A 16,964-nucleotide genomic window follows, 5' to 3' on the forward strand; every position below is an offset into this window, starting at 1 on the left:
GGGAACGTTAACGCCATTCAAGAAGAAGAACATTTAATCTACGTACGACAAATCATCAAAAGGTTTATTATGTTGATTAATTGTTGTTATGCAATTCATGTTTTTTTCGTTTGTTTTTTAATTACCTTTTTTCCTGTTTGAATAAATGAACAGTTTATGAGACGTAGTCGTCCAATAGATTTTCCGTGGTTTTGATTCCAAGACTTAGATGATATTCCGCTATTACGCCTACAAGCTCTTTCTGACCTTGGGTTGGCGAATTCTCCCGTATTACTTCTTTCCATGAGTGATTTTCCCGTGACAGAGTTTTCCAGTAGAGATTTCAGCTGGTTCAGACCAAAGGAATTAGTCATACGCTGAGGCAGGTAAGCCTTACCGAAGCTGAGGCTTAAGTAAACTTACGGTATCTTGATACCATGTGAAAATTCGCTATAAGATTTCATCCACATCTACAACCAGTGTGGATTCGGATAAATCTTGTAAGCTCGTTTTTGTTATGGCCCCGAGAGTCGATGCACTGTAACCACCAGCTGATGAAAATTTATGGTTAAATATAACTAAAATAAAGAGCTTGAAGTGAAGTTACCTCCGAAAAACTGCAGCAGCTCTGCTGGAAGCTTGAGAATTTCAAGAGTAAGTTCAGAGAGCGATTTCGCTTCCGTTTGTTGTTCTACCATTTTTTATCACGAATGGTTGTCACAACACGGACAAACACACTGAGAACTTATTCTAAGCAAAATTTAGTTGTAAATAGAAACCATTTATATTCCATAGCATCGTATATAAAAATAATTTACCTTGTTATTGAATTTAGTGGACATCAATTAGCATCATTCGGGCTTAATTATGTGCTGCATATAAATTAAGCCAAAATATTGAAGAGAACCGCCTTTATCTGAGAACCGCACATAAAATCTAGATGAAAATTATTTCAGTGTATGCGCGAGTATAGGAGTGTCAAAGACGAAGATAGTTTCTTGAAAAATTCTGAGGGGATGTTATTTCGGTACGTTTTGATTTTGTGTTCAAATTTGCGCTAGATGCCGCATGATACTTCCGTACGATTAGTGGCTAAAACGCATTTATTTGTTCCGATTTTTTACATCACACATAAAATTACATATACATTAAGTTAAATATATAACCTTTCTGTTTGTTTTTTTTTATTAGAGTGCTAATTTACTGTGAGTTCTATGGTTCTCTTCCTCCGTTCGCTCATCTCACGATCTCAATGGGATGTTTCTTTGCTATTCCGTCCCACAACAACAGTATTTCCTGCTCCGTTCAACTCTCGAATCCTTTGTAGCTATTCAATTCAGTTGCGGTTGTTCGAAAGCGTATCCATCGCTTCCATCAACGAGTAACTGATCGTCGTTTTCAATTATCTAGTCCACTCTGATTTCATTTCAAAGCTATTTTTGTTTCCTCTCGGAAAGATTTGCTTTTCTGTTCTCGCGTTTGCATGCACTCTCAAGTATGATGTAGTGATGATGAATTACAGAATCGGTTTGTTTTTTTTTGTTTGCGGATTTTGCGCCCACCTTTTCATTGATTTGATTTTATAACTACGGTTGTTTTTGTTTGTTTACCTTCGAGTTATATGACAATAAGTTAAATTTTGGTTTTGTTTTCTAATGTAACCTTATCCTCATCCCACCGTTATTATTTTAATAGTGCATCGACAACTTGGTTTCACGACTTTTAATGAGTTTCTTCTTTTTTTTGCGTCACTCCTCTCGTGTTTTTGAAACATTTCCCTTATTGAATTGGAAATAAATGATGATCTCAAACATGGTATGGTACTCTAGGGCCTGACTCAATCAATTCTAACCCCGGTTTCATTGTACATTCCTCTGGTTGGCGAATGACGCGTTTTTTGATATAAGTTTTTTGTTGTTGTTGTTTGGAGGTTTGAAGTTTTTACTTGTTACTTTATTATTTATTCAGCTTCTTGTGGTGTAGCTTCACAATCTTATACTAGAATTTCTTACAGTTCCTCATAATGACTTGCTTACTTAAGCTACTGAACTATTTATCGTATTTTCTTTTTCTCTACTATTTAGGTTTGTTTTGAAAAATATACTAATGATGTTTTGTAAGCGAATATATTTCGTCAAATATAAGCTAACTTTATTTTTTCAAATAGTTTTAATTATAGCAGCGTTTTTTTTGTTGTTGGAAATTCAGCTTTTAGGGATTTTTGTTTGTATTATTTATCTCAATGCGCAAATTTACCGTCAGTACTTTTTCGACAGCGGTTTCAAATATTTATTGAACAAAACACTTTTCAACAAAGGAATTTCTTTTTCCCTCTCTATCTCTCAAATAAATAAGTGTGACATGTAAGAACGTCAATCAATAGTATTTACCCGTTGGAATTAATGTGCTAATGGCTTTGGTCATGTTTTTCTAACGCGTCTTCTTGTGTTCTCAGAGCGAAATAAATTTATGCTTTTTGATTGCGCTTTGTTGCTTCTCTCACAATAATATATAGATTCGATTGCGGTGACTAGAATTAAATTGTGTGTTACATTTGTTTCAACGGTGGAGAAAGAATAGTGATTTGCCTGTCGCGCGGTGTATCTCAATTTGCTTGATTTGGGTAGGGTGCGTTGAATTGTGAAACGACTTTGTGCACAGAGCAATTCAATAACATTGTTGTACGATTGTCAAACATATTTCGAAATAAGAGTTCGAAACAACAGTTTAGAAAAATAAAGGCGAAAAAATATTCTCATGGTTTGGTTCTAACATTTTCATCATTTGTACGAAGTTGTTCACCCGCTACAAGATATTCTTTTGGTCGTTTTATCGTGTATCGGTGATTTTCACTCAGTTTATGTTGGGATTTGGCAAGGTGGAAACGAACAGAGCTAATACGAAACGTTCTACTGGAAACACAATAAAAATGATTAAGTTGCAAAATCTAGTACAAACATATCTGTTTTCTTTCTATGAAGTTGGCACAAATAATGTCAAAGCTCACTTTGCTTTTGTATGTTGTCTACGTGTTGTAGTTCCCGTCCCGTACCTGTATGTAATCATACACTCAAGTTGTTTGAAAAACCAAAATTTTATGGTAAACATTGGAGTAGGGGTAGTGGGGGCAAAGTGGTCACCTGCTTGTTTGGCAGGATAACTATTGACTATTGATGCCATATTGATAGTCACGTTATGTTTGAAGAGTTTCAAGTCTTTTGAGCCCTTGTACATCAGTAAAGTCGTCAAAATATACAGAAAAACAAAAATCGTTCTTTCGGTAGCCCTTTAGTCATAGTTTTGTACGTTGCTGCTATTTTCGCCGACATCGCGTTTGACCATCACCTTCTGGTTGGCGAGATCCGCCTGCACGGATCCAGCGACTGGTGGAGAGGCTTGGACGGTGATTCAACATACGCCGACTAGAAGATCCAACTGTGAAGAGGTCGTTCTTTGAAGGACTTGAAACTCGAGCAGAAGATATTCCGGAAGGTGGCCACGTAGAAGAACAGTGGACAGCCATCAAGAACGCCTTCATAGAGAATAGTGGAAATAACCTGGGCCAGCTGCGCTCCGAGGAAGGAGTGGATCACGGATAGAACCTGGCGGAAGATTGAGGAGCGTATGGAAGTGATTGAGCAGGTAAAAACCAGAGGAGCCAAGAACGAAGCCCGTCAACGGTATGCTGGAGAAGGAATTTAAACGCTTCTGTATACGAGACAAGCGAGCATGGGCGGACTCCCTGGCTGACGAAGAGGAGAAAGCCGCTACAACTGGCGATATGCACCTCCTCTACGATATCTCACGACGCCTGAGCGGAGCTAGGATGAATCCAAGGGTGCTTGTGAAAGACACGACCAGACACATACTCACCGACCCCACAGACCAGCTGAAACACTGGTTTGAGCACTCCGAACTTCTTCAAGTTTCGACGTCCAATCAGCCTTCAAATTCTCGGCAGGATCCGCCAAGGGTTCGACGCATCACTCGTGTCAACTCCGAGGCTCCATCGCTGCATGAGATCGAAACAGCTATCCGGTGTATGAAATCCAACAAAGCTCCCAAAGCAGAGATGCTCAAAGCTGACCCCATGCTATCCGCACGAATGCTGCATCAACTATTCTCGAATATCTGGGACACTGCAACGTTTCCGGCCGACTGGATGCAGGGCATCTTAGTGAAGATCCCCAAGAAGGAGGATACGACCGTGTGCGATAATTGGCGAGGCATCATGTTACTGTGTATTGTTTTGAAAGTTATGTGCAAAGTTATCCTAGAACGGATACAGGAGAACATCGACGTGACTCTCCGAAGGCAGCGGGCAGGACTCTCGTGTCTGCTCTCCAACGTGGCGCTGGAAAGTGAGTTGCGGAGAACGGGCTTCAACATGCGGGAGTGTAGCCTAGTTTGTCTGCTTCGCCGACGACGTGGACAATAACAACAGCCACAAATTTCGAAGATGCAAAGTCGCGCCTACTATGGGCTCCGCAAATCCTTAAGGTCCAACAAACTCCGACCCCGAACGAAGTGTACCTTGTACAAATCTCTGATACCACCGGTTGTTCTCTACGGGCATGAAGCATAGACGATGCTCGAAGAGGATTCACAAGCACTTCGTATTTTCGATCGCCGAGTGCTCAGAACAATATATGGTGGTGTATAGGAAACGGAGTAATGAACCACTAACTGACGCAACTCTATGGCTGGATGAGTGCGATGAGCAGGGCATGTTGCAAGATTGTCGGACAGCAACTCTGCAAAGATGGTGTTTGCATCGAATCCGGTGGGAACAAGAAGAACAGGAGTCCATCGAACGTGGTGGTTGGACCAGCTTGAACAGGGCTTGGTGAGAATCGGTGCGGCAGGCAGTTGGGGAAATGGGTTCATAGGAAGAATAATGTTGTGAAAACGATTCGATCTCTAGAAATTTCAAGGAATTTTCACAACAATGTACTGTTTGCTGAAGGTGATAGACCATTATCAGATGCTGCTTCTGAAGACGTCACTTATGGCTGGTGTTATTAGAGGAGTTTCGATAGACAATGGTTTTAAATCCTGGAAAAAGCGGACACTCCAATCAACCTATGGTTACCAATGGTTTCTTTAATGAGTTTTTGTAGGTATAAGACAAGCTTGGACGAAAAACATCGCATAGATCTATCTCATTTAGTATGATACGTACGAAATGTACTATTTTTAATTCGTATGATAAAAGCCGTTCGCTATCTTGAATAACAATTAGTGAGGTTACAGTATTCTTCAAAAAAACTGGGATTGTAGCGCGTTATGTAAATGTATCAAATTGGAATCTTCCTCAGGGTGACCACTTTGCCCCCACTTCCCCACTAAGCATTCCTCTTTATTTCAGTGACCAGATCTGAATGGCGATGTCGCGCGTCGTAACGTTCGTGCTGCGTGTGCGCGTTGTTTTCATTCCGGAAAAGCATTTTGGAAAACGAAATGCGCATTTGTGCGAAGAGATGGTATACAGAAGTTTCAGAGAGCAAACTTGATGAGTTGTTATCAGAATCTAGCCTCTGCTAACACTTGTGTACATCATAGGAATGTACGCGAGATAATACTTCGTCCGCTTAGTTTGTATTCAATGATAGTCGTTTAAAGCGAAAGAGTTTTAGGTACTGCTTTGGGATGTTTGACTATTGATGACAGGGAATGTATGTACATCATCGTGTTCAAGGTCTCTATGGGTCGAATCTCCGAAGCGAAGCGGAGGGTTTGAATTTGTGCAGAACAGTGCGTATCAATGCAAAGCAATCATAGCGTAGATCTTTGGATAAAACTCGAACTCGAAACATGCTTCATGATTCATCGCCAGGAAAGAGTTAAATAAATAAATAAGCTATATACAACAGTTGCTTTTTGTCTCTCTCGAGATTTCGATAACAGCCTACCAAACCGTCCTGCGTCTGCGTCACTTCCTACCTATGTTCGTTGAAGGCATTAGAATGTATTGAGAATGAAATTTATGTTCGACTTCATTGTGTTCGAATTCGTGAATCCAAATCTTTGTTTCGTATAAATAAGCTATGTCAAAATAAATAAAATATCCTAACGAGGTATTAGATGTATACATAATTGGTTTAAAGAGCTACGAATATTTTCGCACGAAATTATGTTTGTGAAACGTTGGTAATGACTTTAATTATTAAATATAATGTAGGTTTTATATGTGAGCGATTAAATGAATTTCTTCTAATAGTTGTGCTAAGTATGTATCCTTTTGTTTTTGAACTGGGATTAGTAAAAATATTCCCCCTTCTTCTTGAAATGCTTTCGTATGTGTGTGTGTACGTTTTCAGCAAACTTAAAGTATAGTAAAATATATACTAGTTTTTTGTTGTTGTTTGTTGTGAACACTGATATTCATATTTGTTTTCATTTTCTCACTTAGAGCCTCTCTTCTCTCTCTAGCTTCATTCACGATTTCGGCTGTGATCCGTGTCACTCAAATCTCGACTTCCAATCAATTGGAGTACTAACCAATAGTTTTTTTCCTGATCTGTTTTGCGTATTATCTTACTAGGTTTTTTTAAACTTCCACCTTGTTGTAATGATTATAGTCAAATGCATAACCCTCCGACGGTTCCGATACTAAATCGCGCAGCACTGAAATAAAAAGAATTGCCAGGACCGCGCTTAGTATAGACCGCAGCCTCTCAGATTGTTGGCTATGATAACATCAGTAACAGCGTCGAACACAAACTGGATGTTATTGGTATCCGTTGCACAAGTCATGTGACAGTAGATTTCCTTGGATGTGGACTTATTCTTAGCCTCGAACTGCGCTTGGATGTATGCCGCAGCTTCGCCGTATTCCTGTCCACCTATTTTTGTTTGCGAGAAGTAAACAAAGTCGGAAGTTAACACTGATAATCAACAACAAAAAACTGAACCATTCACTCACCGGTGTACTCGGGGAAGCAGATTGTTAGCGGGCTTTTCCGTATCTTCTCCTCGAACAGATCCTTTTTGTTCAAGAACAGAATGATTGAGGTATCCGTGAACCACTTGTTATTGCAGATGGAGTCGAACAACTTCAGCGATTCCTGCATGCGGTTCTGTGAAATTTAACACGAAACAGATTTAATGTATTGCGATTCTTTCGATTGGCGATTCTAACCGGAGATATAGCTAGTTCAAATAAGATGAGTATATTGAATGCCGCATGAGATAATGGTCACAATTTTGACACAATATATACGCGACAAGTAGTTTGATTATAAAATGTGGTTTTATGTAGCGAGAATAATGATTTCTTCTCAAAAACTAGTTAGTTATAATAACAATAGGCTTTTTTATTTTTTATGTTTTTGGTTTCATTGTGAACATTTTTAAAATTAAAATGTGTTGAAATTTTATCCTGAATGTTTCTTTTATATCTGAGAAAGCGCTGGAAACATTAGGTTGTTTATTTTCGACATGTTTTTCATATTTTTGTTTAAATGAACTCAAATTTATATGCAAACAGGCTGCCAAATAGTAATCTGTCAAAGAACAGCGATGTTTTGTTTAGTCTCTCTTGATTTTTAAAATATATCGCCATAAAAATTGAAGATTTCATTTCCAATCAATGCTTTTTAATTTCATTGACATTTCTTCTATGTTGATTCCATCATTGAATGCAAATGACATGAATTATATTATAAATTATATTATTTTGGAAATATCTTCAAATATTCTGTCGAACTAATTTCATAACAAAGGAATTTAATCTGCATAACGATCGCATTCATGTGTTTTAATCTGTTGATTTAGTCGCAATATTTTCGAATTGCTTTAAATATCGTCTCCTAAATTGTGCTTTTAAGAGTGTCTTCAGTTTTTTTCCTTGATATTTCAAATTTAATTCATTTTGATTCGCTATGATGACACAATGAAAACCGAGATCATGCACTCACTTATTGAGGATATGATTTTTTGGCAGTTGCCATTAATTCTTCAAAAAAAATTGGCACCTCGGGGTGTAATAATAATTCTCTGATATTTGATCCACAATTCTCTTACCCTGAATTTGCGTTTCTGCAAACTGCTTTTTTATATATAGTTAAGTATTCTAACTATTTTGAGTGCCAAATACCTCACATCATCGGATTTCAATATTTTTGCGCACTGTATTTGCTGATGGATACAATGGTAGTTGATAAAATTTGAAATATTATCATCAATTTTGCAATGAGTCATAAATCCATTATTACTTCCAACCGAGCTCCATAAGCCGTAATCGATACCAATTTTTGTATTGGAAATCATGCTCTAGTGATGATGAATTTGAACGTGTTGTATATGTCGTTTGTTCCTTCATTGATAACAATTTGTTTAAAATACATACTTTTAGCTTCTGTTCTACGTAAAACTGTGTTTCTTGACAGCGACTTTTTTTAATCAAAGCAATTATTTCAAATTCATTGTTAAAATTATCAAACAATAATTCTCCTGATGCAACAAATCTCCATTCACCGTCTTTGAAAGGGTTCTTATGCTTTAATAAAATTTCATTCATTTCAAATGATGCAATAGACGGCGCCAGTGGTTGTATGGTTAGCGTAACAGCCTCACAATCCGATCGGCCTGGGTTCAATCCCAGCTGGCGTCGTTGGGATTTTCTGAGGCGAAAAATCTCTGGTTACGTCTTCCTTCGGAGCGGAAGTAAAAGAAGTTGGCCCGGCTCATGAGTTGTTGAGTCTGATAGGTAGGAACAGGTGGAGTCGCCTCCCTGATGTCGGTGATTGGCACTAAAGTGGCGGAAATAGGCCGACGAAAAATAAGCGAAGATAAAAAAAAAAAAAAAAAAAATGATGCAATTGTGGCTGCTTTCGACTTCGAATTCGAAACTCTGCAAAACATTCATTTGGAGCCAACGATAGTTTCTTTTTATGTTAATATTTTTTTGGGAACGACTCCTTTTGTACATGACAGATTTTAGTATCGTTAGTATCAGACAAGCTGGCGAATAGGAAAAGCTACACGGACGATCAGTCGCCAGCGGTCAACGCTTTAGCCACTTTGGCGCTATAGCTTCTCCACGCTGTTCTAACTGTATGCACAGTATGTGTTCTTATAATGCAACTTAAGGAGGGAACCCGGTCTGGAAGGTCGAAAACAAAACAATTTTTTGCATCTTTTGGAAGCTTATGCCCTCAGAAATGTTGTACTGAAATGATTTTTCGACATTTGATTTCGTTAAAAAGTTACAACCAAAAAGATGAGGTCACCTCAAAAGATATAGTCATGCTGTATGAGTTTTAAAAGCGTTTTCTTCAGAAAACATGTTTTTTCGGCTGGGTGTATCGATGCCTGAGGATTTACTCGACCGATGTAACTGAAATTTGTTTTCACCACGTAAAAATTGATTATCTGAAGCGTTACATAGCCATTTTATGATATTTAATTTTTTAGAGTTTTTTGTAAGCACCGATTTTTCATGAAAAATAATTCATTTTTAACAAAAATGGCCACAATGCGTTTGGCGTTTTTTCGGATTCTCAACAACCCCTATGTGACGCTTTAGGAATTGTCCTAAAGTTTCAAAATCTTTATTGGAATTCGTTCTGCGATACTCCGTTGCTTCAGAACCGATACCAAGGTACCAATTTTCAGACAGCATCTACGCATCCAGCTGTCAACAGCGTAATGATCATTATTCGTAAATTAAACAATAAAAAAATACCCGAATATTTCACTTTATTCCTAACATCTGGAAAAAAATCACGAAAATTCATTACTTTTCGACCTTCCAGAGGGGGCCCGCCCTAAAGCAAAATAACTGTGAAATAACGTATAGCATGGAGGGGTGCCTAGGCATACGCAGCAAAAAATTAAAACGTTATTGATATAATGTGAAGTTTTTTTTACAATTTTGCAAAAATCAAAGAGAGATTATTGGTTTCATGTACAGACAAAAGCAACTTCTAATGTTTTTTTTAATCAATTGAATAATGGAATATAATACGGAATGGAATAATTGCAATTGAAAATTCTTGGATTTTGGCACCCCAAAAGGCCAGCGCCCCCGGCCAATACCTCAAAAAAACATGTATTTGGCAGACTGTTCAAGAGCGCTTCCAATGCATTCGAAGATTAACACGTTTACACACGTTAACGCGATTAACACACCTCCTTTTTGGCCATGTAATTGTTGGAGGAAATCTTCCGTTTGAGATTCGCCCAAGGTTTTTCTATCATTCGCTACGGTGTTTATCTCCAGCCGATCCATCTCCTCCAGTGATCTCTTGGGATAATGGGACGCTGCCGGGTTCGGCCTAAAGACCACATCACCTTTGCGTGATACTTCTTGATTAAGACGGCAACTTCCGGCAGGCGCTATGTACTGTATATCTCCCCGTTCACCGCAAGACTCGAAAGAAGAGCGGCTTGGACATGCCCTTCTCGCCGATCGTCAGCCAGAGAAGGGCCTTCTTCAAGAACTTGGTTTGGAAGATATATTTGACATCAACGCTTACCTCCTTGGTGGAGAACGTCATTCACCCAGTCCCCTACCATTCGTTGAATTCTAGCGTCAAGTAGGTTTCGTCATTCATCATGAGCACGACATAGCGCTTCACAGGAAAAAAGATTTTCGCCAGCACCTCCAGCTACTTCATCTAAGTGTATGCCTGCTGATCGAACACGACCGGCCTCGTCTGATGCTTCCGCATAAAAATGTCCATTTTGGCAAGATTCTTCTTGACCGTTTGGCCGGTTGTTTCGGTTTAAAGCGGTTTAAAGAGCGGCAGGGAGAAGACGTTGTAAATACCAGATCAGCTATATCTGGCAGACACGAAGTGTCTCAGAATGTCCAACATCTTCGCTCCGGGAGCAGTATGAAAAAATCATCAAGTTGATTGACGGTTTTCTCCATGGCTGCTGCGAATCAACAGCGTTGAACCACTTTTGTTGAAGGTTTAATAAACGTAAGATTCGAAGAAAACATGTTCTATTGAATCTTGAATCTATTGAATCTTCTGTAGTTTATTTTCCATCGCCATCCGAAATTAGTCATTTTTTTAATCCATATGTTAACACTAAAATCGTTGAAAAATGGCTGTGAATTTTCAAGTATTCCATACGGTAGCTTAAAGAAAATGGTAGAATTCGAATCGTGCTTGCCAGGCTTAAATGTTCTGGCTGAGCGTTTTTTTTCAGGCGTAAACAACATCTGTACTGCCAAAAAATCACAACTATGTGCCGATACGTTGAATGAAATAATACAGATCAGGTTTAATTGTAAGGACACATGTTAAGAATATCATGAATAAATAAGACTCGTTGAACTATGGCTTATGTTCACATAATGTATTTTAGGGCGGCAATGTATGTATGGAAAAAAAAATTCATCATCGAATTTCAAAAACCGACCATGTACAATTTGTTCATATGATTTAGGGGTGCCTCAAAGCGCCCAAAGTTTTGATTTTTGATCCCCGAAAATCTTCCAAGGGGGGGAGAGTGAAGGAAATTTGGAATATCGAATTTTGTTTTTCGATGCCAGATGACTTAAAAATGCATAAAAAATTTTGGCCGAGAATCGACTTTTTGGGACTTAGCCTGAGTGGCCAAAAAACCAAAACTTTGAGTGCTTTGAGGCATCCCTAAATCATATCCGATTAAGCTGAAACTTTGCACAGGTCATTTTTTGGGGCCAATAAACAAAATGTACATGGTCGGTTTTTCAAATTTGACATATCCATTTTCGCTACCACCCTAATGTATATACATAAAGTTTTTTTTTGTGTCCCGCGGTAGAACTCTGACCATCTGCACCCAAACTATCGTTGGCAGAAAACATTTCAGCCTTGGCAGAAAAGATGCCATTTCCTGTGCATGAGAGTCAAATGCGCAAATAATGAGCTATTTTGAAAGCTTAAAAATGGTTTGCATGTATGCGTGCAGGCATCTCTTTCTGTTTTCTTTTCTCATTTTATTTGGGATTGTGCAAAAATGGGGATCGAACCTAGGCCGGCTGGAATGCAAAGCTAATTTACACGACCACGCTATCCACATGGCTAATGGTGCTTAAGAAGTAGTTCAGCAAATACATGATTATATAGCGCCTGTTTATAAAATGAAGTTGGGAGGTGTTTTCTAAGAGTAAAAAAAGAGCGCATGAAGGAGAACAATATCTATCTCGGTCTGGGTCGTGTATGTGGCAAAGCATGCGGAAAGCTTATTTGTCTTTTGTTTCGCTCGCTCGTATTAATCTTATATTGCTGCACCCTGTATATTATACAAATGCTTACCAGTATTTGTGAGTCATGACATTTTCTGTTATGTTATGTCTCATTTAACGCTCGTCTATAGACGACATCCGCGCGACGAGCTGTGTGTACGAGCGTCGTCTTTAGACGACATGAAATTCACACTGCTCTTGAATCACACCAGCGCGATGTGAATACTTTTCGGCGCAGTGCTCCGTACAGGGGTAACACTTCGGCGGAGCACACTGCCGTAATGAAAGGGTTAATGTCATAAATTGGGATGACAAAACATGAGCTTAAAATGAATTTTGGGTGTATGTATTATTTGTAGATTCATAGTAAATGAATCGGTTCGAGTACAAGAATTTTATGTCTCGCTTTCAGCAGGACTAATGCACTCATTGCTGGTTCGGAAGAACAAACTAGTTCTCAAAAAAAAAAAAAAAGTTTAACATAACACGTGTACACCTTGTTAGCCTATGCCTAATAACAATGAGATTTATGTTCTGCAATTATTAGATATTGTTCTTCTTCATGCGCTCCTTTTTTACTCTTAGAAAACACTTCATTTTATAATCAGGCGCAATATTATCACGTGTTTGCTGAACAACTTCTTAAGCATCATTAGCCAAGTGGATAGCTTGGTCGTGTAAATTAGCTTTGCATTCCAGCCGGCCTAGGTTTGATCCCCATTGACCTCGTATGGCCTTTTTTTTTGCACTATCCCAAATGAAAAGAGAAATGAAAACAGAAAGAGATGTCTGCTCGCATGCATACAAACCATTTTTAATCTTTTAAAATAGCTCATTATTTGCGCATTTGACTCTCATGCACAGGAAATTGCAACTTTTCTGCCAAAGATAACATGTTTTCTGCCAACGCTAGTTTGGGTGTAGTCTTCCCCATCTATAAAAAGGCCCCTTCTTTCCACTCTTCCGAATGCTGTTCCATATCCCAGATACTGCATATCAACCGATGTATACACTCTACAAGTTTTCTCGGTTCTCCCTTGAAGACCTGCGCTGCGAACCCATACCGGCTACATTGTGGTACTTTAATTGTTTGATGGTCCCCTGAACTTCACCCATTGTCGGGGCTGGAGTGTTGTGGTTGTTCACCGCACCAGTGTAGTCCTCTTTGCTGCATTCGCTTCAGTCGGACCTTGTCGAATCGCTAGTTGTAGCATGACTGCGCGTGTTGCTTCCACTCGCTCAGAACCACCGAGTGGAAGTCAAACTATTCATTCCGTTGTTCATGTTGATCATACCCGATGACGGTCTCTTCTATGCTGCTAATTGCTGCTTTCAGGGTGTTCCATCATTCATCGAGGGAAGCAGCTTTTAGTTCTTCTACACACGGTAACGTAGCTTCAAGACGCTGCGAGTATGTTGCAGCAACGTTCGGCTCCTGCAGTCATTGTAGGTGATACCGTGGTGAGCACGGATGTCTTATGTTATAAACAACTGACCGTTTAGAATACAGTTTGATCATCACCAGGTTAATGGTCTGTTCATAAACAGCCGCCTGATTTTTCAAAAAAATTGAATTTCCGTCAATCAATTAGTACAAAGGCTGGAGCAGAATATTACATTTTGTGGAGATTTTTTGTTAACATGAGACTTCAAATGACTGTATAGAGTGAGTCCTAAGTAGGCCACTTCGCTGTAACAATCACATCGTTCAACAAAACGACATAAACAGGGCCATTTTTAAAACTGTGGAAATTAGCATTTAGAGCTCGACAGTTATTCTCTTGAAAAAGTCTGTCTTAGACAAAGTTGTTACATATGATAGAGCGCTCATTTTTATGTTATCAAAAATAGGGTGACCAAAATGTTTGATGAAATAAAAAAATCTTAAAAAATAGATGTAAACATAGTTCGACAATGTTGTAGTCCCAGTTATTTGTGACATCTTTGTAGAACAAGGTTTTTTTTCTATCTCTTGAAATAACCGATATAGCGCCTTTTTTCTAAGTTACGTTAGGGTCATTTTCTGTTAAACTTTTATATTTCAAATTCTACATATAAACTGTCTGCGAGAGACTTTTAGAACTCACTAATACAAACATTTTGCGATGCAGAACTTGTCAATATCTCAACTCCTCTCGAAGTTATTGATACTTATTCACAAAAAACACGCTCTTTTCATTTGATTGTCATTTTTTCTGGGGCAAACATAAAAAAATGTTTGTTGACGGAATTTGAAAGAACAAATTTCACTCTATATAACTATATAACACTCTATATAATATGTGAGACAAAAACTGTCCTCGAAAAAGTTGTTACATATGATAGAGCGCTCATTTTTATGTTATCAAAAATAGGGTGACCAAAACTGTCGATGAAATAAAAATCTAACTTTCTTATCTTTATATATAGAGATAAACATAGTTTGACAATGTTGTAGCACCAGTTTTTTTAAACAACTTTGTAGAACAAAGCTTTTTTCTATCTTTTAGTATAATCGATTTAGTGCTTTTTTTCTAAGTTGTATTAGGGTGACCATGAAAAAACGGTATTTTTTGATTTAGCTTTTATATTTCAAATTCTACATCCAAACTGTCTTCGTACGACTTTTAGAGCTCATCAATTCCAATATTTTGCGATGCAGATCTTGTCAATATCTCAACCCTACTCAAAGTATTGAAGTTTTTTCAGCCAAAAACTCATGACTTCAATTTTGATTTACTCAAACACAAAAAATAACATAGTGTTGAAAATCATATATAATATAGAATTAAATATGCTCTTTCAAATGCCGCTAATAAACTTTGTTTATGTTTGCCCCAGAAAGAATGACAATAAAATAAAAAAGAGCGTGTTTTTTGGGAAGAAATATCAATAACTTCGAGTGGAGTTGAGATATTAACAAATTCTGCATCGCAAAATGTTTGTATTAGTAAGTTTTAAAAGTCTTCCGAAGACAGTTTATATGTAGAATTTGAAATATAAAAGTAAGAGTAAAAAACAGTTTTTTCCATGGTGACCCTAACGTAACTTAGAAAAAAGGCGCTATATCGGTTATTTCAGGAGATAGGAAAAAAACCTTGTTCTACAAAGATGTCTCAAATCACTGGGACTACAACATTGTCGAACTATGTTTACCTCTATCTTTAAAGATTAGAAAGTTAGATTTTATATTTCATCGACAATTTTGGTCACCCTATTTTTGATAACATAAAAATGAGCGCTCTATCATATGTAACAACTTTGTCGAAGACAGTTTTTGTCTAGAGAATAACTGTCGAGCTATAAATGTTAATTTCCACCCAAATGGACCATTGTGCAATGGAGTAGAAGTTTCACTGAATGCCACGATTATTTTGCAAAAAAAAAATAAGTAGGAAGATATCCAGACGCAATTGTACTGTTAACGGAAGACCACGAAGTTACTGCATTCAATTCGCCTGATTTTCACATTTGATAATAATTTAGAGATTCTCCTTTCCTTCCTTTGCGGGTAATTCGTCCCCTTGCTATAAATAGTAGAATAAGTTGAAATGTAAATATACTATAGATATACGAATAGATTTAAGAAATGAGTATTTATCAACATTGTTACAATTTCCTTATATCCCATCCTCCTCCTAAAAATATGTCACCCTCCTAAACTCGAGTACACCGCGAGTAATCGGTTTTCCACCTTACTAACCATAGATGTAAGAAAATTGTTTATATATGTAGTTTTAAAATTATATTTAAGAATTCGGCTCCTCTAAACTTAAGTAACTGAGCCTGTAAAAATAAATGAATTAATAAAAAAAAAATTACTTAGAGACGGAACGAAATTTAATATTTTTTTCTTTAGCAATTTTTTTATGGTCTTAGGGATTTACGTGATTTTTATATAAGTTTTCAATATCAGCCTTATCATACGACGTTGGCTGATCGCTGTCTATAGTGAAAAAATAAGTAAAAGTAAAAATTTAAGTAAAATTAAGTAAAAATAATAAAAGAAAGGTCACTGGATCCTATAACTTATACCTCTAGAAAAACATTTACTTGGGTTCCTGGTCATCCCGGAATTCTCCGATACAATATAAGTCAAAGTCTAAGAGACATTTTCAGTCGAGACGAATCTCAAGAAACTAATTTGATAATTAAATCACTTTTCGACTAGCAAAAACAAATGCAATTTGTGCAATAAACTTTTTATTCGCGTTAGCTATATTCTTGGTCGCAACGAATCTCAAGAAACCAATGTGTTTGCGTTCTTGGAAAAAAAATATTAGGTTGGTGAAAAAGATACCCATTATTTTCTCGGTAGCTGGCTTCAGTGATCAATATCTCGCGTAATATCGATCATACAATTTCAAGTTTAGGCTCGTTGTGAAGGAGACATTTCACACTAAAAAAATCTTTTGTTTGCTGTTCTTTTGTTTGTTCCGTTCAATTGTGAGTTACAGGGTGATGATGATGATGACCCACCTCATACCCCTACAAAGGTTTGAACTGGCCGATTTATCTAATAGATAATATTTATATTTAACCAAATTAAGATATCAGTATTATAAAACAAAACAGCGAACTGACTCTGTTGCAGGCATGAATTTCTATTAATCGAACATCATAAATAGGCAAAAACTTTAAAAGAAAAACAATGGTCCTATCCTTATCGACATTATCATGATGATAATCCCAACTTCAGACCCAAAGTTTTTTTAAGGCATGTCAAGAAAATTTCCAATCCGGGAAGATCCTTGACAGATTGGGAATCGAACCCAATATCTAAAAGTGTCTAACTAGAACATGATAGAGATGTGCCACA

At 37.6% G+C, this 16,964-nt stretch overlaps 1 protein-coding gene across 9 annotated transcripts in view; it reads right to left on the reverse strand.

Moving 5' to 3' along the window:
• Positions 1–1,064: 1,064 nt before the first annotated feature.
• Positions 1,065–16,964, reverse strand: part of LOC129771109 (G protein alpha o subunit) — a 158,099-nt gene continuing 142,199 nt past the window's right edge. For all 9 annotated transcript variants that reach the window (XM_055774451.1, XM_055774450.1, XM_055774449.1 and 6 more), the window contains exons 8-9: positions 6,905–7,058; positions 1,065–6,824 (exon numbers count right to left, since the gene is read on the reverse strand). In XM_055774451.1, the coding sequence (XP_055630426.1) occupies positions 6,637–6,824; positions 6,905–7,058 (342 nt within the window). In that variant the 3' untranslated portion in view covers positions 1,065–6,636. The remainder of the gene's footprint in view (positions 6,825–6,904; positions 7,059–16,964) is intronic.

Source organism: Toxorhynchites rutilus, chromosome 2 (genome assembly GCF_029784135.1).
Source record: "Toxorhynchites rutilus septentrionalis strain SRP chromosome 2, ASM2978413v1, whole genome shotgun sequence".
NCBI lineage: Eukaryota > Metazoa > Arthropoda > Insecta > Diptera > Culicidae > Toxorhynchites > Toxorhynchites rutilus.